Source organism: Buceros rhinoceros, unplaced genomic scaffold, assembly GCF_000710305.1.
Source record: "Buceros rhinoceros silvestris isolate BGI_N320 unplaced genomic scaffold, ASM71030v1 scaffold1594, whole genome shotgun sequence".
NCBI classification, from domain to species: domain Eukaryota; kingdom Metazoa; phylum Chordata; class Aves; order Bucerotiformes; family Bucerotidae; genus Buceros; species Buceros rhinoceros.
The window spans coordinates 24,367-52,037 of record NW_010407496.1 but is presented as its reverse complement, the minus strand read 5'-3'; the positions used below and the strand labels follow the sequence as shown (position 1 = coordinate 52,037).

The window sequence follows — 27,671 nt, the reverse complement described above, 5'->3', positions numbered from 1 at the left end:
CTGTTTTACTCTTTCCCCACTTTGATTAACTCTTGATTTCAGCAACTGTTTGAGTCACTGAACCTCAGATTTACATCCTTGAAATAGCCAGAACCAACTGAACATCAATCTGTGTCGTTCTACTTCCGGTTTCATTTCCTGATTTGCTATCTGACACCTTGTGCAAAGTCATCTTGTTATAGGCTTGGTTTCTCTTGCCAGTTCTTAATTTTTCCTCAAGGTCATTCACTTTTGATGTGTTCTTCATAATGCTTTTACTCACCTCCTTGCTTTAGTGAAGGTATGTGGCTTTACTTGAGTCCGATGGTACAAATTACAGCATGGAAGATGCTAACTTCCGAAGGAATTCTCCACACTTTCGCTGCGCATTCCTTTTGTTACATTCTTGGGCTCCTGTGGGGATTGTGGAGTGCTTCTCCAGCTTGGAGTAACCAGAGGAATTGTAAACAGTGATTTTACAATTATACTTTCAAGATTGTATTCAGGCCAGTTGCAGTCTAACAAGGGAGTGTCTTTCTCACCCCATTTTCTATTAATCTCTGTTCCAATATGGATGACAGTTATTTTTTCTTTTCTAAATCTGTACAAGTATTGATTGCGGTAAAATTCTCTCCCCCACCCTTTTTTTTGTTAGTGTAGATAAGGAGAGCTGTTGTGACCGAGTTGTAGGCATGAGGTTTTCTAGATCGGCATCAGTAGAGATTGTATGTTGTCATCTGGAACATATAGCTGTTTCTTTTTAGAATTGTAGATAGATGAAATGAAAGCATGGGACTAGAAACCCAGGAAAATGTCTCAGAGAACCATTTCTTCTTGTGTGGACTCTGCGTTGAGGAAAATTTGGCAGAGATGAAAGGAGAAATGCCAGTCAGTTAGACTTTCCAACTGGAGTGTAGCCAGCAGTTGGAAAAGCAGAAGACTATTCCTTATTTTAATACTGATTTCAGAATTAGTGCTGCTGAGTTTTTATTTCAGATTGTACTGCTTACGTAACAAATGACAGGTGAACCTCCAAATTCAGCATTTGTTTGACACATGCAGAAAACACCTACAGATTTTGCTCTTATTGATCAAAATATTTATATCATATGCTAATGCAATATCCCTTGATTTACAGAAAGATGTAAATTCAGTATATTCTGATTGTTTCCTTACATTACCTCGACTGTAAATGTATGCTTTCTGCTTACCCCGATATTTCATGGTCTTCAGTACCATTTGTCTTGTCCTGTCGTTTTAATCCAGGGTTTCAATCATTTAACTTAGTATTCTATTACTGCGTAGGATTTTTCCTCTCATGCTTTAAGATAACTACATTTGCATGTTGATTTTATACTAGGCAGTTCTTGCTGATTTTTAACCATCTTTGGAAGACTTCAGAGACAAGTAATTTCTTTCTTTTCATTGAACTACAGAGTTGCAGCTGAGACTCTAGGTTACTGGATCACTTGTTGATTGTTCTGTACATGCACAGCTCATAGCTCTCAGAACTTACGGCCTTTTTGAGTTTATTTTTAACTTTCTCCTTTTGATTTATAAGATAATTTTCCAAGAACACTGCATGCTGTGTTTTCTGATATATTTCTACTTCTTAATTAGAAAATATTTTTACTAAATGCCTCCTTATGGACTAAAAGCTATTTGTCTTCATCTTCTCTACTAAAATGGTGAAAAAAGGTGTCCATTCAAGACACAATTTACAGTCTGGGGTTCATGGGATGGCATTCTTGGTCTTTGTACAAAGAAGGGAATTCACTTTCAGGCAGCTTTCCTTGCCCTTTATCCTGGCCTTACTGTGCTAGTTTCTATCTACTAAATTATCAAGATTGAAACTGAATTAACTTCACGTGTATCCTGTGGAAACAGAATGACATAACCAGCTGGGTTTCTAATTTTTGGTTGTCTAGTATCTTAACACTTTATTGACATGTTATTAAAGTCATAACTAGTTTAACTGTCAAATTACATCAGGGCAAAGATGAAGATTGGTGATGACCTCGTGCACTTGAGCATACCTTCGTACTTAACCTTCACCTTGTCAATAGATGTAAAACTGTCAGGAGTAGTAGCTCACAAATGTTTCCAATTTGGTGGCCAGACAAATCTTAAAGCTGTTTTGGTCTATTTTTGTTAATTGGGAGGAAGAACATATTGAATGCATCCTTGCTTTGACAGTTTATGAAAAGATACCCAGAAAATTAAGTGTAAATTTATAAAACAAAAGTATGAAGTTACCTCTTGGATCCAGAGGATATTTACATCTTCACATTAAGAAGGGAATTAGCTTTCTCAAATTACACTGGAGAATTCTACCTAGTAATCACTGTAGTAGTGGCTTGAGTGGAGGAATCTTAAATCAAGCCACCCTTAACTGAGGAGAATCTCAAATTAAATTAAATCTCTCACTTTTACAGAGTTTTGGATAAAGATGGGTGAGGATAGCAAACACCTGTAAGATCATGATCTTCATTTTGCAAGCAGTGCCTAAGTTTCTAAGCAATACAACCTGAAAAATGGTAGGGGATGGGGAGATTTATTGTGGCTTTTCTGTTTTAGTTTTTTATTGCAAGAAGTTTTTTTTATACTCGACGTTGGCCACTGCCCCTTGCAGTAAGGAAATGCATCTGGATTTCAATTTTCATTTCGAGATAAGGCCTAAGATGGAAAATAGGAGTATGAACTGTTGAGCAACAAAAGGCACTATGCTAATGAACTTTCCTCTTCAATCAATTTAATCAGGATCCTGACATGTATAAGCTTAAAGGAAGAAAAAGTTCTGCAAATTGTTTAGGGAAGTAACTCATTGTCTTGGGAAGAAGGTCAAATTGTATGCGTCAGGGATTTGTGTGTTAAACAGAGAAGGCAGGTTGTGGAAGGCTCGTGAGGCTTCATTGCCTTGCATTCACAACATAGCATTTCAGCTTTTAAGACAGTAGAAGACTGTATCTCCACATCTAACTGGAAAGCTACCAGAAAAAGATGAATTCAGAAGCAATGTCCAATTATCCTGGGATGCATTTCAAAGTTAATTAGGACTGTAGAATGAACTGCTGCTGCCTGTTTGATGCAAAAAAGAACCTTTCTATCTAGTGCAAAAGGACCTTTTTAAAAACTAGCATTGATAGTGCCTGTAACTTTTTTTTTTTTTTTTCTGGTGATGCCCAACCATGCTTACCTTATGGACTGCTGGTATAAGCTCCCCGGACTTTGGGAGTAGCTGATACATAAAAAAAAAATGAGCTTGGAGGAGGATGGGTGAGGATGAGGAAAAATAATCTGTTTTATTCCCTCCATGATCAGTACTACCAATCTAAAGAGTACTTGAGGAATAAATAGCTGTGGATATGTGGAATGGTGAGACTCATCCCTTTTGTACATCACAGATTTATGTTGGATTAAAGGATACCTATAGTTTATGACTGTAAGCTATGCTGCTGTTGAGAGCAGTTGGATAAATGCCCTCCTAGCATGTTAGAGGAAACCAGTATTTCTGAATTACTGAGGAAAGATTCATGCAATGGTGCAACAAGGGGGGAGTTCAGGGGAAGTCACTGCAAAGTCCATGATATTATAGAATTTCTGCTAACTGATCTGACCACAGATGTAAGCATGACACCTTGGGAAGAACAGCTTTAATGAGTTCTCTCACAGTACACAGGTTCAGCTGATGTGATCTGTAGACCACAGTTTAGTATCTTGTACAAGCAACTGTTCTGGTCCTTGCAGTTCACGTCCCCTCTCTCTTCTAGTTGGAAATAATGTAGTTATTTGTGCTGCTTTGCCCAGGAAAGACTTGGGGCTTATCTCTTTCTCTACCACCCTTTTTTTTTTTTTTTCCCCCCCAATGGAAATCACAGGGAAACTATTTTTCAGAATGTTATTCTCTCAAATTTAGTGGGTCATCTTTCTGAGAGTCAATTTAGTCTTCCTGTAGTGGGCAAAATCATGATCCTATTGCTCTGTAGGTTCAGATGTTCTAGGAAAAAATGAATAGTGCAAAAGGCATTACATGGATGTAATTGCCTTCTGAATGAAGCAGAAGCTTTTACTGCCTTACACACAGATACTCTAAACTTCAGAAGCTGTTATGTAGACCAACTCACACAGCATGGGCAATAAACAGGAAGAACTGGAGATGTGTGCAGTCACAGGGCCATGATTTCGTTGGAATTAGAGACATGGTGTGGGATAGCTCGCATCACTGGAATGCTGGCACGATGGACGGCAATGTACTACTTAAGACAGACCAGCAAGGTGAGGTGGTGGGGTTGCCCTTCATGTGAGAGAGCAACTGGACTGTATCGAGCTCTGCCTGGAGGTTGGGGTGGATGAAGAGCAAGTCAAGAGCTTATGGGTGAGAATTAAGGGAAAGACTAATAATGTTGTGTTTAGTACAGGCCACCTGATCAGGAAGAGGAAATCTATGAGGCCTTCTACAGATGGCTGAAAGTAGCTGCACAATCAGAGGCCCTGGTTCTCACAGGAGGCTTCACCCATCCTGATATTTGCTGGAAAGGCTACACATAGACACAGTGCAGAGCATTCATGATAACTGTTTGACAGAGGTGGTGGAGCAGCTAACCTGCTGGACCTTGTACTAACGAACAAAAAAGGTCTGGCTGGGGAAGGGAAGATTTGGGGCAGCTTTGGAGGCAGTGACCGTGAAACAACGGAGTTAAGGATCCTACTTGGAAGAAGTAGGGCAGAAAGTAGGGTTACAGCTGTGGACTTCAGGAGAGCTAACTTTGGCCTCTTCAAAGACCTACTTGGAAGAATCCCAAGGGTTAGGGCTCTAGAACGTAGAGGGGCACAAGAGAGCTGGTTAATATTCAAGTGCTACTTGCTGCAAGCTCACATAATCATTTTATGTGCCTATAAACACCTAAAGGGCAGGTGTCAAGAGGATGGGGCCAGACTCTTTTCAGTGGTGCCCAGTGGCAGCTCAAGGGGCAGTGGGCACAAAATGGAACACAGGAAGTTACCTCTGAACATAAAGAAAAACTTTGACCACGACAGAGCATTGGAAGAGGCTGCCCAGAGAGGTGGTAGAGACTCCTTCTCTGGAGACATTCAAGGCCTGCCTGGACACGATACTTTGCAATCTGCTCTAGGTGAACCTGCTTTAGCAGTGGCGTTGGACTAGATGATCATCCAGACCAACTCCTATCATTCTGTGATTGTGTTTCTGCCTAAGAAGGGATCCCGAAGACGATAACCAAACAAGTGACCTGTGCAAACAGAACTCCCCTGCTGTGAGGATACCTGTCACAGAAGGGTCTCATGAGAATACAGACTACGGACAGGGGTTTCCTATATCAACTGTTACATGTAGAGTGTGCATATGCCCATGAGCGGGGATTTAACAAAGTGCACTTGTGTCTCCACACAGTGATAAAGGAATGGTACTTTCTCAAACCTCTCAAAAAATACAACATCTGACGAGGCTACATTTCTACTGGCATAGATTTTTAATTTTAAAAGAGTGAGCATAAAGTAGGAAAGTGGAAGGAGGAGACTTTAGAATTATTACTGGCTACTGGTTTCCTGCATCCCAGATGTCCATCTTCCTAATGTGTTCATTGTGGAAGTTCTACTAGTATTTTTTCCAGTGACGATTTCTGAGTAAATACTTTTGTATTTGAAAACATTTGCTAAGATTTTGGCTTTGTGACTGATGATGATTATTATTGTATGGATAATGTGAGTTAATTGAACCACAATGAAACTACCAGCAGTGAAGAGCCTGTATATCTGGAACATGCACAGTAGCCTATTTACATCTCCAATTGTACGCGGATTGATTCCTTCAATAAAAGGTGATCTAAAGTTTTGAAAGAGGTCTTGAAGGTCTGTAAGTTCTACTTGATCCGGAGTCAACCATTTATCACTTTTTTTGCCTTTAGATTTAGCTGAAATGTGCAGGGGTGTGGGGAGGGGTAAAGCTGAGACAGATGGGTAAAGCTTTGAGAACATTGGTGTTTTAAATGGGAATCTTTCAAATGGAGATCTGTTTTGGTCGGAATTTGGACTGGTTAAATATGACTGTCTTACATAGATTACTGTTCAATAGCAGCACCTGCAGAACAATATCTTCAGGAGAAGTTACCAGATGAAGTGGTTCTAAAGATCTTCTCCTACCTGCTGGAGCAGGATCTCTGTAGAGCAGCTTGTGTGTGTAAACGCTTCAGTGAGCTGGCTAATGATCCAATCTTGTGGTAAGTGAAAAGCTATTCCTCATTATCTTGGGAAATAGTAGATGTGCTGTCCGAGATGCCAGTACAACAGAAAAATTGAAATGTTAGTTGAAATAAAACCAATTATTTTAATACATTTGGTTTACTTAAGCGTTATTTATTACTTATGAATATCTGATTCTCTGTTAAACAGTAAAACTTCTGACTCTAGTAGCATAGAGACTAGGCGAATAATGGCTGTTTTAAAAAAATCAGTGAGGGATTCCTTCAGTAGCCACTCCTTCCCTTCCTCCCCTCTTTAGCCTCTTTCAGACTCCTGTGGGAATCGTGTTACTTGATGCAAAAGAAACAACACATTTCTTAATGTTAGATGCAAGTTTTGTCTAGTGTTATTTTAGGGATTTTTTAAATTGTTTTGGTTTTTTCTGTTTAGCATTTGGTACTCAGGCTGTTTTCCCCCATGTGAATCCACCCTACCCCTGAGTTATAGAGATCTTGGATAAATGGAATTTCAGTTTGTAATTTTTTGCAAGGGGAAAAATAACTTATGTTTCTTAAGCTGTTTTTTTTAAAGAAAAATCAAGACTAAAAGAAAAATGAAATTTGAGTATAAGATTACAAAAATGTTTGTGGTTGGTTTTTAGGTTGTTTTTTCTTGTCCTAAAGACAGTTTTGGGGATGTCTTGTGAGCTGAATTACAACTTCTGAGTGCTATCTTCTTAAGCAACTATAATCCGTCCACTGAACTATTTTTGAAACACGGTGCATCACTTGTTCTCAATGCATTTTTTCAGACGTTTTTGGCAGGACGAGGAAGAGGTGATGCACACTTTGTCTTAAGTTTTGTTACGCTACTGGCTTTTGTAAGTGTTAAAGCAATGCTGTAGTTAATATACGATTAGACTCTGATACCAAAACCAGTGTAAATAACTGCTTAAATTTCTTCATGGAAATTACACGTTGAGAACTCTTTTGCTTGGATCGTGAAACACATGTCAGAATTTTTCTTGGAAAAACAGAGAAGTTAGTCCAACTGAAAAATAGTTTTGGGAGTGTTTTAAGGTGGTTGGTACTGATTGTGGTCAAACAGACTGTTGCAGATTGGCAAACACTGTTGGAAAAAATGGGGTATTTTATATTAAAATGGCAGAGTAATCAGAAATACATAAAATTTCTTTTCTGCTTGACACTTATGCTCAGGAAAAGATTGTATATGGAAGTATTTGAGTACACTCGTCCAATGATGCACCCTGAACCTGGCAAATTTTATCAGATTAATCCAGAAGAGTATGAACATCCAAATCCCTGGAAAGAAAGCTTTCAGCAACTGGTAACAATAGTATTCTTTTATATTCCAATTTAAAGATGGTTTATAAAAGTAAAAACCTGAACTTCTGAAATGTGGCTGACAATTGTTTTCGGTTTAGACTTTAAATAAGACGAGGAACTGGGGAGTGATCCTTGTGTGGTGTTGTGCAGTAGGGGCATATCTGAAGTTATTTCCTGTTTTGAGGAGCGCTTTAGGAGACACATCGTGGTAAAGTGGAATTCTTGGGCATCCAGCTCTTTTCTCTTGGGTTTTCTTCATGTTTTTCACCACTGAAATTCTGTGGAAGACATAGTCACGGTCTGTAGCTTGCTAATAAACTTCAAATGCAATTCTGTTGTTATATGTTATTAAACTAGTGTAGATACTGGTTATCAGATTTGTATGCGTCTTCCTCTAGTAAACAAAACACTATATTGATCATATCACTTGGGCTTAAATAGTGATTTACAGCTGACTTGGCTGGAGCTAAGCAGGTTACCTTTCAGGTGTGCAATTGAAATGCTAATCTAGAGTGTTAAAGGTGGTGTAAGAATGGCTGGGCATGATACTTGAAGAACATAAGGGAAATAAGTATCAGGGTGAGTTTATTATACAGTACTGTGTGTAATTGGTTAATGAAATTCGGAGGCTTGTCAAGGACAAACACGTGACTTGGCTTCTTTGTTCAGCACTCAGTCAAAAGTGAAGGTATGGGATTCTTTTTATCCTCACCATATAAATGCAGTTTGTTTTGTGGCAAGCTGCTGGAAAATCAAAAGATGGAAATAAGAACATCTGTTGTGAAGTGGATAAGGTACACGAAGCTTCAGTGACTTCAGAGGCTCCTGGCAGCATAAGCAGGTCAGCCTCTTGGTTCAGCTGGTCACTCTCAGGTTTAGACTTTTGGGTGTTGCCATTTCAAATTGGGTGCCTGATATGGGAGGTCAGTCTGTGATCCTTAGTTCTTGGAACAAACTGGTATCAGCAAAAGGCTTGTTAATGTTAGGGGATTAGTAGATCTCTTGTCTGTGCATTCAGAACCACCTATCTGCAGGCTTATATTATAAACTGTTTTCCTTGTTTCAGTACAAAGGGGCACATGTAAAGCCAGGTTTTGCTGAGCACTTCTACAGTAATCCTGCAAGATACAAAGGAAGAGAAAACATGTTGGTATGTTTCAGAGCAGTTTTTAAGAATATTTACATATCTTTGCATGGATATTCCTCTCTAAATTTGTCTCTTTTCTTCTAGTATTATGATACTATTGAGGACGCTCTTGGTGGAGTACAAGAAGCTCATTTTGATGGACTTATCTTTGTTCACTCTGGTATATATACTGATGAATGGATATATATAGAATCTCCAATCACCATGATCGGTGCAGGTATATAAACTGAGAGCATCTGTGTCTCACCATGTGGCTTTTGTTAATTACCATTTTAATTACAAAGATACTCTGGTGTATTAAATATCCAGTATAAATGTCAATATTATTTACTAGGTTGATGAAAGAATTTTCTGTACAGGTGTCACTAACCAGAAAGTACCATTGTCTGCTTGTTAGTTCTTGGAATAACTTATTTATCTTTGTATTGCCTTAGGAGAAAACAACTGAATTTGTCAGAAAATGTACTCAGTTACATGACTACAACTGAGAATTTCACGTGGTTCTTATGAAACTTGTTTATATATAACCTATCTCCAGAGCAGAATCCAGCAGTGGGTGCAAGCACAAATTAGTGTCTGTCCCATTTTCTTCAGCATTATAATTCCATCTCGAGGAAGGAAACGAGAGCATCCAGTGGAAAGATTCTGGGACTGGAAGTTCTTTCTCTGTTAGGCTCCCAACTGTTCCTCTAATGGAGAACCTTTATGGAGAAGGAGATAAGGCTTTCAGAATAGGAAAGGTTTAGGAAGTTAATATGAGATAATACACCTGGCTGCAAATTATGGTGCTTGTGAAGCTGTTTGCTTTTCCTGTTCTTACTGTGAACGTGCTAATCCCCAGCAGCACAATAGCGTGGTAAGAATTTAGACTGTCTTGATGTCTGGTAGAGGTCTTGGACTTCTTGCTCCGGTGGTGACCCAGAAGTGAATTGTCTGCTGCCTGCTTTTTCTGAGATACTGTCTGTCTAGGTTGGGTTTTTTTGGTTGGTTGGGGGTTTTTTCTTTGGATGTTAGTGGTGGGGGGTCTTGTTTTAAAGTCCCTTTTTTCAGGTATCTGTCTGTTCTGCATACCAACTGTTTCATTCTTGATTGAGCCTGTTCTGGCACTTCTTGCCTGGGTTTTTCAGCCTTGGCAGTGGGAAGCAGTGAGAAGGTTTTGAGCAATGCAGTCAGATTGTCCTAGTGTTAGTCTTAAAACTTGTCCCTGCAGATCTGCAAGATGCAGCTGCATTAGTGTGTTAGTTTGTCAGCTTGTGACTACGCTTCTGAAGTTAACATCCTGAACATCCCCACTTACAGTACTTTGGCTTGGGTTGCTGAGAAGTTTTGGAGCACAAACTAGATTATTTTGGATAAAACTAATCTAAGACATGTTCCTAGAATGCTCTCAGTGTACTCTAGTAGTCGGTGTATTTTCAGCCAGAGAGACCAAGCTAGAACTAGTCCAAAGTCACAGTCTCTCTACTTTCCCTGTCCTGCAATATATGTGGCGTGAATGCCTGATCCTCAGGACTGTTTTACTGTGTAGTATTACTTCTGTATGCTCTAGTGCTTCCTAATGAAGATGTGGCCTTAGTAGGAGATGCTAGTGCAAATCGGGCAAGTCACATTTGCAAAGTGCTTAAAATCCAGATGAAACTGGATCAGCACTGTCCTAAGATAAAAATCTCTCAGTTACTTAATGAAACTTGAAACGGCATCTTTGGTATCTGATTAAACTTCTGCATGTTCCCTGCTTCCTTGTAAGTTTTGAAAGGCCCTCTGCTTTCCCTTCCACTGGAATTAACCAAAGTTATTCAGAAAACCAGTTATCTTAACTACAGTTGTTTAAAAGCAAGGGAACTGTATTGTGTATTTTTGTAACAGAATAGCTGCCTCGGGGAACAGAACCTCCAGGAGGAATCCAGAAATGCTAGATGTATTTGTATTTCAGTTTCTGGCACTGCTGACTCTTCACTTCCTCAGACTTTCTCCACTGAATGGTCAGTGACATTGTCGAGGGAGTCAATTTTCATTTGTCTGAAAAAGAAAACAAATTAAAGTGAACCACTAAGCCTTGGAGAACTACCTCTTCTCTGTTCGGTCTGGCATGCTGTAAAGAATGGCAGGATTAAGGCAGCACCAAATCTCTCTGCAGTTCTACTCAGATTTCTTTAATAGTTTCTTCTGCCTTCTGAAGAAGCACTACCTTATTAGAAAGGCAGCTTTACATACCTCAGGCTTTCAAGAAGCTTCTGCTTTCTCGTATAAGCAGAGTGTTCTTAGAGAATGTCTGGTATCCTAGGTTTGTTGTTCTGTTCAGTTTTGGAGTTATTTATTTCTTAAGTCTAGGGGAAGGAGTGGGGTTCACAAGGAAGCCTTTGGAGGTATTCCTAGTACTGTGGCTTGTCTGAACTGTCAAATAAGAAGCAAGAGTAGAGGTCCGGTAAGGAAACTGATGCATCTGGTTCAGTGGACAGAAAGACCTATGAATTTCTTAAAAGAATTATTTTTTCCAGGGTTGGGGAGGGAGTGTCAGATTACTGCAGGAATACAAGCCTTCCATGGAGTGCTTATCTCACTTAAGACATGAAGTCTTTTGTCTTAATAGCTGAGTTTCAGCAGTGGTACAGGCATGTATCCTGACCTGAGAATCTTCACTGAATATGTGGGGATTTTCTCTATTTTAGGAGATACGGCTTTCATATTTTCCATTTGATTTAAATAATGTGCTAGTAAGTGAAAAGAGGGTTATCAAAGGATTTTCCCATCAAGAAAAATACTAGTAAAAACAATAAGAAGATGTTTTGTAATTTTAAGGGTAGGAAGATATAAAATGGTAAAGACTGTCAAAATTAAGTATTTTTTACTTCTGAGTACTTTCACATGCCCAAACTCTTCTTTAAATACACATTCTGCATCTTTTAATTGAAAAATTATATTCTAGACTAGTTTAGAGCTGTAGATTTTACAGACTGCAAGATCTAAAAGATCCTCTATATCTTTTACCTGATACAATTGAACAGGGTCACAATTATTCAGAATCTAGCTATTTTTCTATTAATGCATTGAAAAGTGAAATTTTTTAATTTGTTTTGAGGAATAAAAAAATTCTGAGGTAACATACAGTTAATATTTAATTCTTTAGCCAGTCTCTTATTGTGGGCTTTCTGTTAAGTTATATATAAATGGTCTCACCTTGGTCCTTAAACTGGGTGTGAATTCTGATCCCATGGAACACAACTCCCTTAGACTTCAGCAAGTAGACTTCTTGGGAACTGTGTTCTGTTTGATTATTAAATTAGTGTTGCTTTTCTTTTCCCTTTCTTTGCTGGTTTCTCTCTTTTAAAGTGGTCTAAGCTGAAATACAACTATTTCTCTGAAAAAATTCTTTTGCAAAGATGCAATAGAACACTGCAGAGAATTTCTTTGATGCACTTAGAATGAAACCGGTGGTTGAGCAAGTCCTCTTCAGCCTTTTCCTGGAGAGGGATCTAAATGCAGTGGTCTTACTAATGGGCATGTTCTGTAATGGGCATTCAGGGACCTCCCGAACTCAGAGACCTGTAAAGTAACTCCTGTACTGAGAGGAAGGAGATGTCTATAGAGGACGTCATCCAAGTGCATGCAAACACCTCCAAACAGAATTTTGCAAATATCTCTGCTTGCCTTGGTAGTGTTTCAGAGCATCCAAAGTGAAGTGGAATTTTCCGTGTCCCCCTAAGAGAACACAATTCTGATATTAATTTACAGCTCTATTTCCTGTTAAGGGCTCCATTTATTTTCTGTTTTTTGGTTCACCTGCAATAGTGTGGTGCCATTCTTCCTCAGATGCTGAAGTATACTGAAATGTGCATGCCAGTGCATTTGCACCATGGTGAATACATAGAAACGTTACCAGGCTACAGAAAAATATTTTGTATGATGACAGGAGTCCTCATCAAAACCTCTTTCACTTGTTATCTAGTACTCAGTGAATAGTGGTATGAAGAAGAGCTGGACTACCTTAAAATATTTGGAGCTCTGCAGTAATGAAAGCAGAGATCCAGCTTTTAGATAGTGAGAACAGGCTGGGTAATGATGTAAACGTTGCTTCATTCTGACTGGCACCTTTCTTTGGGAGTGATAAAGAACAAGCCATACCACTTGTCTGTGCTAGTGTCAACAGACAACAGAAGAAGGTCTGCTTGTGAGAAACCCTGTGCATAGGCTTTTCAAGAAAATACAGAATTTAGGGCAAATTCCTGGTCATGTTTTGTGTGTTTCAAGTTGGGAATGGATTGAAATTGCTATCAGAAGTTATAATATGTGAAATTTTCGTATTTACATTTCATGTATCAAGGAAGGCTTCTTCTGGCTTGCATATTTAATGTGCGGGTCTGAATCAGACAAACTATCTTGCTTGTGAACGAGCGTCGTTACGTTTATACCAATGTAAGACTGTTGTTAACTTGTGCTCCCTCTGCTGGCTGTTGCCATATCAATGTAAACATTTTCTTGCCTTGAATTAAGGATAAAGAATAGAACAGAGCCTTGCTGTTAACACAGGGTATCAAACTGCAGATTGTGGGAACTTGCAAATGAACCAGTTTGAAACCTTCCATACATACTTTCAGAAGTACAGTTCAATCTAATTTTATAAGATTTTCTTCCAAAGAATAATGAGGATATCTCTTCAAAACTCTGAATCTTGCATTTGAAAAGCGTGGGGAGGTCACTTGTAGGTCATGAACAGATTACTAAGTAGTTGTTTAAATTGGTTCAAATTAGTGATGGAATGTATGTATTTAGCTTTAATAAAAGGGTTTAGAATACCGAAATAAATTGTACTTAGTAACAGATTACAGTGCCCCTAGACCAGTTAATGCCTCTAAACTGTTAATTCAGTTCGTAATAAGTAGTACTCAAAAACTAGCTCTATACAAGTGAAGATTTTTCTCGTGGTACAAGACATTACACTGGCGCAAGATTGTCTTAGTTAAGGACTGGTTTCTTCAATATCTTTGAAACTTGCTATTTTAAGATTCTTCTAACATGAAAACTATTTGTGTGCCAAGAATAGTGTTCATTTGCTTTGAACAGAATTCTGTAAGTCCTGAGGAATTTTCTTCAGTGGCATGAACTAAGACTTAAATGTTTTCTTTACAGCACCTGGAAAAGTAGCAGATAAAGTTATAATAGAAAACACTAGAGATTCCACCTTCGTTTTTATGGAGGGTTCTGAAGATGCCTATGTTGGTTATATGACAATCAGGGTAAGAATCTCAAACTTCAGTAAAGCTTTTAATAATTTCATTTTCATGTCTGAGCGACTAAATAACTACATCTCTGTATTGATTCCTTTTTCAGTTCAATCCTGATGACAAATCTGCTCAGCACCACAATGCACACCACTGCTTAGAGATTACCGTGAACTGCAGTCCAATTATAGATCACTGTATTATTCGAAGTACTTGTACGGGTTAGTGGGCTTTTTATTGTTTGAAATTAACACTGTGTTTAAAATTATTAAACTAACCAAGCACATGGAAGCAGCACACAAACTGATTGTGATCATATTGGCATATTCCATTTTTGATGGAGGTGTTTAATACTGAAGTCTGCAAGCCTTGTTTTCCTTGAAATGGAATTACCACAGTGAGTTCTTTGTATCCAAGACCTGTGTGATGTTGTATACTTGGTCTTCTGTTTGAATCAGTTTGGGCTCTCTGGGCAGTTAGTTTAAAACCTGGAAAGTGCAGTTTATATACCAAAGCCAGGTAAGTTTATATATAATTCTAGATGGCAAGAGAGGGCGTTTGAAAGGGACACACATGGGACTGGTACATTAGGTTCATTGCAGTATGCCCTTTTGGGATTGATGGCATTAAAGCAGTTGTGAGCTGTAACTGTCAGGAGTGGAACGATTTGACGTACTCGAAGTATGAGCTCCCAGGTATGCAGGCAGAAGAAATGCATTGTTTGGAAAGTTAGGCTTATCTCACCATCAGAGATAACTGAGGAACTTGTACCACCTTATTTGGGAAACAGTGGTGGTCTAGCTTCAGGAAAGAAAGGGTCAGAGGGAGTGGAAGTGAGAGGCTGGATGGCAGTTCGCAGTCATTCACAGGAGAACACTGGACACGAGACATCAAGCTTAATGTGTTTGAACACAGCCAGATGAAGTGGAGTTGGAGTGTCAAAACGAAGAGGTACAGAAGAATTAACATTCTTAGTCTTTGCATGGAAATGGCAATGTGAACTTTAGATACCTAAGTTCAGCTAGTGAAATGTAATGGATCTACACAGCTGGCTGTGCAGTAAAGGTTGCTCAGCTCAAGATAAAGGCAAGGAAACAAGATGATCTTCAACTAGATAAAAAACCTGTACTTTCCTGCTGTGAACTATAAAGGAGGGAATTCTGCAGGAAACTGTAATAATGGTGGAAGGATTCCTTGTCTGTGCCTTGCAGAGGAAGATAGACTTTCTTGGAGGTTTCAGGCTGTAAAACACTGCTTCACATTTGATCAAGGCAGCTGTATGTGACACATCACTATCTGTTTTATTGAGACGTATCAGCTAATATGTGGAAGTCTTCAAAAAGAGGCACAAAGGACAGCTAGCTGCTCACAGTGTCTTGATTTCTGTGTTTAATGATAAATACTGGGAAATTGTGGTATACACAGAATAAAATGTTCTGGAAGTTCCTATATACCGATACTGGGGACCCCTATCAAGTGAGAGGAAATAGATTTGTTCTGTGGACCACAGTCGGCTTGGTTATAAAAGTAGTTTGAAGAGCTGTATGGCCTTGTATTGAAATATGCTTGTAGGTCTTCATGTTTTTGTGAAAACTTCTTATTAAAACTAAGCTTTCGTGATTTTTTTTCATGACTGCTTTTCCTTATGGAAGACTGTTTATGAGAATTTTGGACTTTTGCCCTCTTCAGTACTCTGGATTTCTGGATGGTCTGCTGTGTTGAATTGTTGCTGCTTTTCTCTGAAGTTAAATTTTCTGGTCAATCTTGGAGGCTGTGTGTAGCCTGTACTATCATTACTTATTGATTATTAATTTTTATTGACTTTTTAAATCCTACCAAGCCTTGCTGTTAACCTACTCGGGAAGCACTGGGTGTGTGTAAACAGGGAGGAAGAATGGCAGTCTGCCAGAAGAGGCTTTTACTGTTTCCAAGTCAATGACATATCTGAAATATTGATCCATAAGCATTTAAAATTACTTTCCTAGCACACGCTTGAAACCCTTTCAGTAGATCTCTTAATTGCATTAAAGCATATTTCTACATTATGTCGTATGTAAAGTTCTTAATGTATGTAATATGTAAAGATGGGAGCTATGTAAGTGCAAATGATTTAAGCTAGAAGTCTCTTGCTGCCAAAAGTCTTTGAAATACTTTTAAATAAAGTTTAAATGGCAAGATCCTGAGTCTAGAGGTTCTGTTGCATCCATTGTAGAGAAAATCTTAATTAGACCTTGACAGATTAAGTAATGGGTGGCAATGTGATTTTTTTTAAATACATCTTAAGTGTGTTGCAGTCATTACTTGTTTAACCAGAATATAATGTGCTTAGTACTCTAAAAGGACCAATTTCACACAATCAGTAATGAAGTCCGGTGAAATGAGTCAGAGTAAAGATGGCTTTCATTTAATTCAGCAAAATGTGGTAGAGGTATGTTTTTAGAACATCACACCGGCTTCCCAAAAATCCACAGTTCTTCAGTGTCACCCAAAGAAGCAAAGGAAAAGGAAGTGAAAGCAATTATGAAATACAAGAAATTAGAAGTTTGTAACAACTAATATAAATAGGAAATTAGGAGTTGCAAGAAACTGCAGGACACCCCACTCCCCTGCCAAAAATACAAACACCTCAACAAAATACCCCTCCAAAAGAACTTGATAAACAAGATGAAACTTCAGTCTAGAAGAGACAGTGATTGTGTCTGAACTTGGGGAACAAAGGGAGTTTTAGCAGTGATGCTGATCCATCACAGAATGGAAGAATTTGAACGGCAAAGTGTTGTGTAATTTTTGTTCCATATTTAATGAGAATAGGCAGGAATGATAAATGTGCTCATACCCTAGAGGGAAAATGAAATACGTTCCACTCCTGACAGTAACCGTAGATGAGGTTAAACAGCTGTAAAAATAGACATTCTAAAATCATGCAGGAGTTTAAGAAGAACTGGCCAAGAACCCTTCTGGGCTCTTACGATGTATCAAGAGTAACTTGAAACCTGGGTGATATGGTGTGTGTCCCTTGGGGCGTGACACGGGGGAGACTAAACAGGATGAGGTATGCCAAGTAGTACTGCCTATTGATCCTGTGTAGAATAATGAGAAAGTAAATGTGGGGCTTTGGTCAGTAAAGGATTTAAAATTTATGATTGAATCAAGTTAATGTGTATTTACGGAAGTTATAGTGGTTGCATCACACTTAGCTTTTTTGATGGCCGCCTTTGACAAAAAGAAGGTATCAGTCTCCCTTGAAAAAGATTTGGTTTCAGCATCCAGTGCCTTAAAACATTTGAATTTTACAGAACTAACAGGGCACATATTAAATAAATGAAAAATAACTTTTGGGGGTAATTATCAGTGGCTTTTTTGTGGCTATTTCAAAGATTACTCCTTGACTTTAAGCCACTTTATCAATGACTTGCAGAGAAGAAATAAAATGCATATTGTTGAGACGTGTAGATGATGATCTAGGATATCAAAAATAACCAGGAAGATGGGTTGCTGTGCTGGTTTTGGAAGGTGGGCACTCAAACAATAGTCTCATTAGTGTAGACAGCTGTGAAGTTACACACACAACTTGGTTTTGTTCCTAGTTTGAAGTGATAAACCTGTCTTCTGGGAAGCTGGATTCCTGGGAAGAGCTTGAAGAATCATTGTGAGGAAATAGCTAAATATGCGTCCTCATGTAGCTGAGTGGTTAAAAGAACTGGTATGAACCTTAGTTATACCTGTGGGAATATTGAGCATAAGTGGAGAGACCGTATTACGCCTCTGCTTAGTCCTGCTTCACAATGAAGTGCTCTTTCCTGGTGTCCATAGCAACATGTTGAAAATTTAGAAACAATTCAATAAAAAGTCCTAGAAGATAAAGCAGAAAATTCAGTCGTAATGAAAAATGTACTGACTGCAGTTTGTTACTTTATCAAGCAGAGGGCTGAAGGGGTAAATTGCTTGCACTAAATACGTGCATGTACTGGGTATGGCATGCACCAGTGTAAAGAGAACCAGTAACTGGGTGCTGAAGTTGGAGGAATTCAGATGAGCAATTAAAGTGTAAATTAACAGGATAACTGTGTAACCAGCTAACAAGCTTTATAATTGTTTCTCAGTTGTTGGAAATACTCAAATCAAAATTAAATGTGTTTCTGAAAGATATGTGCTGAGGTTCCCGCTACTAGAATTGAAGCAGGATTTAATCTCGGGAATTATTATATCCTGTATTATTCATAAGGTCAGACTAGACAATCAAAATAATTTCTTTAGGATTTAGAAAAAAACTCTCTTTAAATGAGTCTGTGAATTATTAAAGTGTAGTCCTTGTGGTGCTGTGCTAGAAGGCAATATGAAAACTTACTGATAGAGCCTGTACTGGCTTACTTATTTAGCGATGGTTAATTGTGGGGAAGGTGTGCTTCACATAGGCCAGATAGCCTGAGATGGGGTCTTACCTTTCTGAAATCACTGTAAAGGTGGTGTTGATTTTTAGTGACTGCAGAACTTCATGTTTTCATACTTCATGGAGTTGAGGGAATTGAGCTGATGTGTTGAAGTCCTGAGCGGTTTGAGTCCTAGTTGCCTGAAAAGTTTGTGTTTTGGGTAATGGTGTGGTAACTGAAATCCGAGGAGCTGCAGCAAGGAGCTTTCGTGATTCAGCTGGGAAGAGACCTGTTGGCTTCTGATGTGTAGTTCTGTACTTGAGGTTGTGCTGTTTATCTCCTCCTCATCTTTAGTTAGTCAGTGCGTCTTCATATGCTAAAAAGTTACTTGTTTGGGCTCTTTGAAATACTGGCTTGTAAAGTTTAAAGGGAAGTAAAATAAGGCAGTAATTAGCATAGAATTTTGTTATATTTCTGTTGTTGTCAGTGCATAGTGGGCCTGACATAGGGAAATAAATGAGTGAGAACTTTCATAAGCATGAATTATTATATAAACTATTGTCTATTCTGGCAGTCGTATGCAGCTGCGTAACCTTGGCAGAGTGATTTTTAAAGCAACTCCTACCTCGGTTTTTTTACATCCACAAAATGATGACATGAGTGTTTTTTCTGCCTGTGGCTTGCAAGGCTTTGGGCACTGCACACAGCAAATATTTTCTACATATCAGCTCACACTAACTTTTTTGCAAAAGCATTCCAGACTATTTATAAATATGCTATGCTTTGATGCTATGGTAACTGTACTGTTTTCTTCCAGTTGGCTCTGCAGTATGTGTTAGTGGCCAGGGAGCTTGTCCTACTATTAAGCACTGTAACATCAGCGACTGTGAAAATGTTGGACTTTATATTACAGACCATGCACAGGTATTTTTTGATACCAATTTCTTTGATAAAATTGTTTACTGTTCTTGATTCCTGTTACAATTTACATTTTTATTTCCCCAGGGAATATATGAGGACAATGAGATCTCCAATAATGCGCTAGCAGGGATTTGGGTTAAAAACCATGGAAATCCCATTATCAGACGGAATCACATTCATCATGGACGAGATGTTGGCGTTTTCACTTTTGATCATGGCATGGTAATGTACATGGGTGTTTTGGTTGGGGTTTTTTTTTTTTTTTTAAGATAGGTAGATAGATGCGGCATAGGTAGAGTCTTCATATTTTGCCTGTCATTGAAAAATGTTTTAAAAAACCGTGTTGTTACATGTGAACAGATATTTCAAAATATGCCTACTGTTCTTCTCTTGCCTTTCAGTGGGCAACTTCACTTTAAGGACAATTTTACTTGAAACAGGTTTAAGCAAGCTTTTTTGCAGTTGATTGGCAGCCAGTTACATTGAATTATGTTGCAGTGACAAAATACCTCTTGAAACAGGATGTAGATTGTAAGCTTCCATTTAGTCTGTTGCTTTATTCTTTGTCCTTTGAAACAGAACAAAAAATAAGGTGCAGGAAGACTTAAAAATGAAATAAAATGCTCTGTGGAGACTTAATCAGTCTTATTTTAATGTTGAAGCTCTGACAAAGCTGCTCTGGGAAGAAGGCTGTTCTAGTGTGGAGTTGTGGATTTTAGCACAGAATTTTGTTTCAGAATTCAGACCTTATTCCGTAAAAATGTTTGTGGGATGAAGGCGGTAACTTCCTTGTATATGTAAAGTAGCGAGTATAGAGTTTGCACAGGCCGTGAAATAAAGAGAATGGAAAAAGAGTACAAGAACTGTCGATCCCCAGAAATGAGGCAGGGAAGGCAAGAGACCAACATGACTGAGTCAAGACCTGCTGGTCAAACTAAAGGACATGAAGGAACCGCACGGGCAGTGGAAGCAGGGACAGGTATCCTGGGAAGAGTATAGGGACACTGCCCAGTTGTGTAGGGGTGGGGTCAGGAAGGCCAAGGTGCAGCTGGAGCTGAACTTGGCAAGGGATGCAAAAAATAAGGTCTTCTACAGGTATGTCAACCAGAAAAAAAAAAAAAAAGGTTAAAGAAAGCATAACCCCTCTGATGAGCAAGACTGGCAAGCTGGATACAAGAGACCAGGAGAAGGCTGAGGTATTCAAGAACTTCTTTGCTTCAGTCTTCACTGATAACCTCTCTTCCCACACCGCTGGCTTGGATGGACTGCAAGACAGGGAATGGGGGAGCAAAGTCTCTCCCATTGTTAAGACCTGGTATGTGACTACCTGAGGAACCTGAACTTACAGAAGTCTATGGGACCTGATGAGATGCATTTCAAGAGTCCTAAGGGAATGGGCTGGTGTAGTTGCCAAGCCACTCTCCATGATATTTGAAAAGTCCTGGCAGTCAGGTGAAATCCCTGGTGACTGGAAAAAGACAAACATTGCACCCGTTTTTGAAAAGGGTGCGGAGGAGGACCCCAGGAACTACCGACCTGTCAGCCTCACCTCTGTGCCTGGGAATATTATGGAACAAATCCTCCTAGAAGCTATGCTAAAGCATGTGGAGACAGGGAGGTGATTCAAGACAGCCAGCTTGGGTTCACCAAGGGCAGGTCCTGCCTGACTAATCTGGTGGCCTTCTATGATGGAGTGACTACATCAGTGGACAAGGGAAAAGCTATGGATGTCATGTCTGGACTTATGAAAGGCCTTTGACAGGTCTCTCTAAATTGGAGAGATGAGGATTTGATGGACTGTTTGCTGGATGATGAATCAGTTGGATGGTCACATCCAAAGGGTAGTGGTCAACATCTCAATGTCCAGATGGAGATTAGTGACGAGTGGTGTCCCTGAGGGGTCCATACTGAGACTAGTGCTGTTTTTTTATCTTCATCAATGACATAGTGAGATCAAGTGCACCCTCAGCAAGCTTGCAGACAGCACCAAGCTGAGTTGTGCAGTTGACAGGTTCAACAAGGACAAGCTGGGTCAGGGCAATCCTTGGTATCAATACAGGCTGGGGGATGATGCGATTGAGAGCAGGCCTGCAGCTCAGAAAGCCCAGCATGTCCTGGGCTATATCTCCAACACTGCCACCAGCAGATCGAGGGAGGTGATCCTGCCCCTCCGCTACTCTCTGGTGAGACTTCACCTGGAGTACCGTGTCCAGTTCTGGAGTCCTCAGTACAAGAAGGACCTGAACCTGTTGGAGTGGGTCCAGAGAAGGTCCTCAGACAGGCTGAGAGAGTTGGGGTTGTTCAGCCTGGAGAAGAGAAGGCTTCAGGGAGACCTTACTGTGGCTTTTTGATTCTTAAAGGGAGCCTGTAAGAAGGATGGGGACAAGCTTTTTAGCAGGGCCTGTTGTGACAGGACAAAGGGTGATGATTTTAAACTAAGAGGGGAGATTTAGACTAAAGGAAGGAATTTTTTACAAGGATGGTGGTGAAATGCTGGAACAGGTTGTCCAGGGAGGCAGGAGATGCCCCATCCCTTTAAATATTCAAGGTCAGTTGAAGATGTCCCTCATTGCATGGTGGTTGGACTAGATGAACTTTAAAGGTCCCTTCCAACCCAAACTGTTCTGTGAAATTGCACACTTAAGTACAAAATGTAATCAGAGTATAGTGAACTAAATGTCAAACAAAATAAGGAATACTGAAAAAAGGTAATAGTGCTCACTGTCAGATCAAGTGTAATGTTCAAAATCGACATGATTTCAGATACCCTCTTACCTTCACAAGGATCCTGCAGAATTCGATTATCTTGCTGTAAGGTGTCGGGTGCTGCAGGACATGGATTGCCTGTAACTTTGGTGATAGGGAATAATAAACTATATAGCCACTAGCTTCTGGTGCTGCCCTGATGCTGTAATGAAAACCCCGCTGAACAGACTCGCTTTCAGAATGCTGCTGAAGAATGAGGTCAGCCGAACCAGCGCACCTTTCGTGTGCTGTGGGATACCAGTGCATTTTCCCCTCCATACCTCTTGTTCCTAGCCTTACTACCCGACACGCTTCTTGGCAAGCTGTGCCTGAATGTTCAGTAGGCCTGTTCTTTGGCACAAAGGCCTTAATTAGACCTGGTACGTTACACCCATGGATGTTCTTCATAAGTAAATATCTCTTACCATCTAAGTAGTAGTTTTGCTGGCAGAGCTTACTTAGTCCCTGAGAAAGAAAAATAACACTTGTTAAAAATACTTGTAAAAATGCAAGCATGGAACACTAATGCCTTTGAGTAGCTGAGAAAGATGAGTCCCACGTCACACTTCTGCAGATATAGCTTGGGTGCAAACTGGACCTCTGTTTTCTTGTTTCTATTTTTTCACTTTATCTTCTGACCTTTGGATCTGCTGTTCCTTCCATACCCCTTGTGTTTTTCATCTTGCTGTCACCCCACCTCGTATTTGGTATGTTCAGAGATCTAACAACAGTAGACATTCATTTTTACCTTAGACACATTTGATGCTTGCTCCAGGGAAGCTGTTGTCCACCATTTTAAAGTGGTCTTATTCCTAAATAAAATTATTATTCATTCAGGTACTAAATTGCTTTAGCTTTCATTCTCAACTTCCACGTGAGGACTTTCTGCACCGTGTGTTATATGTTGGACTGTTGGCTAGGTCTCAGATGCCTTTTCAATAAAATTATAGTCTCTCATAATAAGACATTTCTTTGGGGAAATAAATGTCTCTAATTTTGATGAATGATTAATGCAATTATAGCTAATATATTACATAGCAAAAGTTTCAGAAAAAATACATGCAGTTTTTTCATGGGTAAGAGAAAGAGGAGAAGCAGCTGGGTTTTGAAGGTCAGTATTTTGATCCCTGACGGGGTGCTTTTAGGTTGGCTAAACTATGGATCTCTTTTCCCTTTGTTAGGATATCTTCCTTCCCTTGTAAGTACTTATTCTATTGCCATAGTTCTAACCTAGATCTGTTTGGGTTCTTGATGAGTGGTGGCAGTCTGGAAACAGTATGAACAGAAAATCCACTGTGGCTAGAAACCAGTGAGGTGTTTCTCCTCTCCACCCACGCTGTTGCAGGGGTAGGGATAAAGGAGCAGTGCACCACTAGTTATGGCTCTTTGAGCTGCAGTTTCTGGTCTCAGTGGAGGGTAAACAGGTTATGGACTGCTGTTCATTTTGCTGCTGGCTTAAAATCTTCTTGCCAGCGGAAGGTCAAACGTGGCAGGATTCTACTCTTAGGTACCTCTTCTCCACTCTTCGTTACATCCTAACGGCATATTCGATGTTGGGCAAGATTATAGCAGCCCAGAAGAATGCCCTTCTAGGAGTCTTCCGACCAATTTCTTTACCTGATTTTATATTCTCTAGAGATGTAGTTGTTCGGCCATTTTGCAAAGAGTGGAGGCAAACTTTGGACGTTATGTCTTCGTTTTGTATTATCTCATTGTTTGGACACTGACACCACTTCATTTAAGCTGTATTAATGTAGTGGATAAGGGCTTCTGATCCGCTTCAGTGGATGCATGTATCCATACATCCTGCCAAGATTTAAACAGGGTCAGAAATGCACAGTGAAGTGATTTCAGCTATAGAAAAGCTAGTAAAGGAGAGTGCTTCAGTAACTGCTGGAGGGGAGATGTCTGTATGTAGCCTTGAGGGTTAATTGGAAAGTCTGGCTGGGAGCTGCTGCTTTTTTAAGTACTAAAGTGTAACTATTAAATATGAGTACTGAAATATTTAAAAATTAAAAAGCCAGACCAAATTCACTTCATTCATTTTAAATAAAAGTGCATTTGATCTGTTTTCTTACTGGTGGAATGCCTGTTCCAGCAGTGTGATCACTGTGATATCACAAGCAAAATGGAATAGAAATAAATTTTTCTCTTTTTTTTGTTCAAAGGAAACACTGGCACATTAAAGAGAACATGTGAATAATATTTATCTCAGCTGCAAATATTATTGAGATCTTTCTTAGTCATAAACTCCTTTGAAAGATTTCTTTCCCTCCCCCCCCACCCCTTTCCATCTCGGAGTCTGCTTTGGCGGCATCCTCTGTTCTGTATCGTGCTAGTTATGGAGTTGATGCAATGACGTCATTGGCAATATTGACGTACTCTTTAAGGGACATGGGGCCTTTCACACACAAATCCTACATACCTAAACAAATTGATGGATTTCCTATGTTCACTTCTTTTACTTCCCTGCTGTTACTTTTGGGTGTGTATTTTGGGTTTTTGCATTGTTTGTGACTTGAAGTGGGATAACTACATTCTAGTGCTGAATTCCTACCCTACATGTTTTTTACCCATGGGTTTCTGTGCTGGAGAGCTGGCTCTGAAAGGTTTGAGTGTGCTTTGGTTTTTTTAGTTTCATGCTTTTGTACTCTTTGTGTTTTGATACTCATAGAAAGTTAACCTCTTGTTTCTGAACTGGCAATATTCTGAGGCTTGCCTTAGTGCTTGTGCCAAGTGTTTAACAAGCAGCCGTTAAAAATGCAGTGTGGCATTGGCAGCCCTCAGTGCCTTTAGCTGGCCTCTCTTGTCTGGTAACTCATCGCAGGCAACTGACATTTGCCATAAATTGTATTTAGTTGTTGTATGCAAAAAACAGAGAAGCTCTGATTTACTGGAAGAATAAGCGTAATTTTATAGTTTAAAACTGAGATCTAGGCATTTTCTTGGTTTCCAAATGAGAAGAGTAGCACTATGGCTTGTGGTTTTCTTTTTGATGACAGAAAAGCATAGTAGCGTGTGTCTAAGTTGGGTGATTGTGACTGGTTGGCAGCTCGGTCTTTTAAATACTACAAATCAGATAATTTTAAAGAAGCGTGTATATAGAGGCCAAAACATATAAATGAAGCTTATGCCAGTTTCTATGCAGATACATAAAAACTCAGCTGGCCTTTTGCTGCAATAGCAAATTTTTCCTATGCGCTAAAAATAAAGGGTTTGTTTTTCGTCTTGAATGTGGTTTTCTTCATGCTGCATTGGATTTTTATAACATCCACCAACTCTCCAATAAAGACCATTCCAGGCTTTGGGAGGCAATTTTTTATATTTTTTTTATGCTGTCAGTCACACTTATTATTGCTCTTTAAGTTGATACGGTCAGATACTCTCGCAGTACATTTCTTTCTATCTTGGCCTCCTGTTTTGTTTTTTCTTACCCTGTTGGGAATACAAGTGTCAATAAATATTTAGGAAGTGTTAAAGCTTGCACAATTACCTTTTTTTTTCTTCTTCTTTTTAAGTACCTGGATTGTTCAAACAGTAACATGAAATACCTCTGTGTTTCTGTAATGCTGTGATCTGAGACAGAAAAAAAGCCCTTTTAGAAATACATGGGGAGAAAGTGTCTCTAAGAAAAACAGTGAAAATCCCATTGCTTACAAGTTTTAACCTTAATGCATTTCAAAGCAGTATTTGTTAGACAAGATAAAATGCAGAAAACAACAACAACAAAAAAATCCAAGTTCAGTTACTGAGTTAGCCTTGATGTAAAAAGTCTTCTGAGCGTGTCCAGCTGTGCGGGAGTACTTCTTTATCATCACATCAGCTTTTTCTGTACACTAAGTAGTATGGAAACATCAACATCACCATTACTGTGGTGTTTGTTTATGATTACTTTCTGTGCTCAGATCTTAACAGGCTGCAGCGATGTGTTCTTGCCCACGCTTTCTGTCTCTAGCTGTCATCTTGTGCCCACACTAATGTTTTGCCTGGTATTTTAAATAAATTTTGTGTACAGAGCTACTTTTTAATATTTAGGATTTTTCAAGGTGCAAGCTACTGCTAAGGAATTTTGAGTCTCCTTACACTTGGTATTTTTGTGGAAGATTGTAGTATTTTTTCCCACATGCATCCCTTATTCCTTCTTCCTTACTGATCACAGGGGCCTCTTTCTTAAACCGTCCTGGTACTGCCAGGTGCTGCATCCTCCCGGTTCTTCTACGGCTAGTTGATGAATTGTGTTTTGTGATGGCTTCTGGTTACAAGTAAAATACCCAGCACACCTGAAAATCATTTGAAGGAGGTGGAGCCAATGTAAGGCTTGCAATCCCTCTGTGCAAAGGAGGAGTATTGACGACCTTCCTGATGTTAATAGCAGCCTGGCAGAGTGTTCATAAAGGATCTGGGCTAGAGCTGCCCGACAGCTGGATGGAGCTTAAGAGCTGTGGGCGGGGCAGCCTGTGTGTGCTGTCAGACAGAAATGGAAAGAAAGGAGCACAGTGTTTCTGATGGTGTTACTGGCTACACCTGGATCTGGCAGCAAGCTCTGGGTTTGCAAACAGTATTAGTGGGCCAGGTGGATAATATATCATTTAACTCCATACAAGGAAACTCAATTTCCTTGTTAACAAAATATTTGTTAACCTTCCAAGAAGAAAATGTCTGAACTCATATGTGAATTCTTGGGATCCAGAAGTTCATCACTTTAAAAAAAAAAAAAAGCAAAGAGGAAGACTTGTCTTTGAGAGAATATAGTTCAAAGGCAGAGTGCCTTTTAAAGGGGAGCGGCTGCGGTAGCTGGAAGAGATAACAAGTTGTTGGTTTCAAGAGAGAACAGCATAGGAAATAGGCAGTTTGGGAATGAGGTGGTTGCTCAGGACTGTGGAAGAGCACATCTTTCTGACAAACAGCAATTCTGTCAGTTTAACGAAATTCCACTTAATAATTGCGCGCACGGGAGGTGTTCAGACGTGGTCTCAACAGGTGCAGAAATAAACTTGGTTTGACAGCATCGGCTCAAAGTCAGCAGTTCAGCTTAAGCTGACTGTGCTTGGGGTGAACTGGACTTTTTAATGTAGTTTCTCTTCATTAATTTTGAATGTTACAGGATCTCAAATTTGCAGGAAGCCTTGATTTTTTTTTTTTTTCCTGACCCAGAAGTCAGCCTTATAAAGAAATCTGAGGTACAGTTTTTGTTTTTCTTCTCCTCCTTTTGGTTGGAAGAGACCTTTAAGATCATCAAGCCCAGCCATTTACCCAGCACTGCCGAGTCATCAGTAAATCATGTTCCTCAGCACCATCTGCATATCCCTTAAATATCTCCAGGAATGGCTTTGAGGAGCACTTCCTTCAGAGGCTTATGGCAAATTCCCTTTCCTGAATCAGTGGTCCTGCTGTTCTCAAGAAGGTAGAAGAGCAATCATTTTGAAGGCTCCATTTTCTTCCTTTTGAAGACATGACACTTGTACTCCGCTGTCAAGTGATGTTATGGTATTCTAGGACATAGTGGGCAGAGTACATTAATAATCTACACCTACCTCTTCTGTCCCTCTCTGAAATTAGGTATTATGTAAATACACTGGGACACAAGCAGAAGCGAAGAAGCCTTCTCTTTCACTTCATTTCCAAGCAAGTTTAAAAGTTACGCAGTTATATGATTTTGTTTCAAGAATTAGAAGTATTTGTACCAAAATTTCTTCACTATTAAATAACAGAGCTTGCTGAAGCTCACAGAGGTATTGCTGACCGC

General features: G+C 39.5%; 1 protein-coding gene across 1 annotated transcript in view; it reads left to right on the top strand.

Annotated features, from left to right (window-relative positions):
- Nucleotides 1-27,671, top strand: part of FBXO11 (F-box protein 11) — a 39,502-nt gene that overhangs the window by 1,465 nt on the left and 10,366 nt on the right. Inside the window, exons 3-10 of the mRNA XM_010134468.1 lie at nucleotides 6,071-6,215; nucleotides 7,395-7,524; nucleotides 8,590-8,673; nucleotides 8,755-8,887; nucleotides 13,798-13,904; nucleotides 13,999-14,110; nucleotides 19,077-19,183; nucleotides 19,265-19,402. Coding sequence (XP_010132770.1) covers nucleotides 6,071-6,215; nucleotides 7,395-7,524; nucleotides 8,590-8,673; nucleotides 8,755-8,887; nucleotides 13,798-13,904; nucleotides 13,999-14,110; nucleotides 19,077-19,183; nucleotides 19,265-19,402 — 956 coding nt within the window. The remainder of the gene's footprint in view (nucleotides 1-6,070; nucleotides 6,216-7,394; nucleotides 7,525-8,589; nucleotides 8,674-8,754; nucleotides 8,888-13,797; nucleotides 13,905-13,998; nucleotides 14,111-19,076; nucleotides 19,184-19,264; nucleotides 19,403-27,671) is intronic.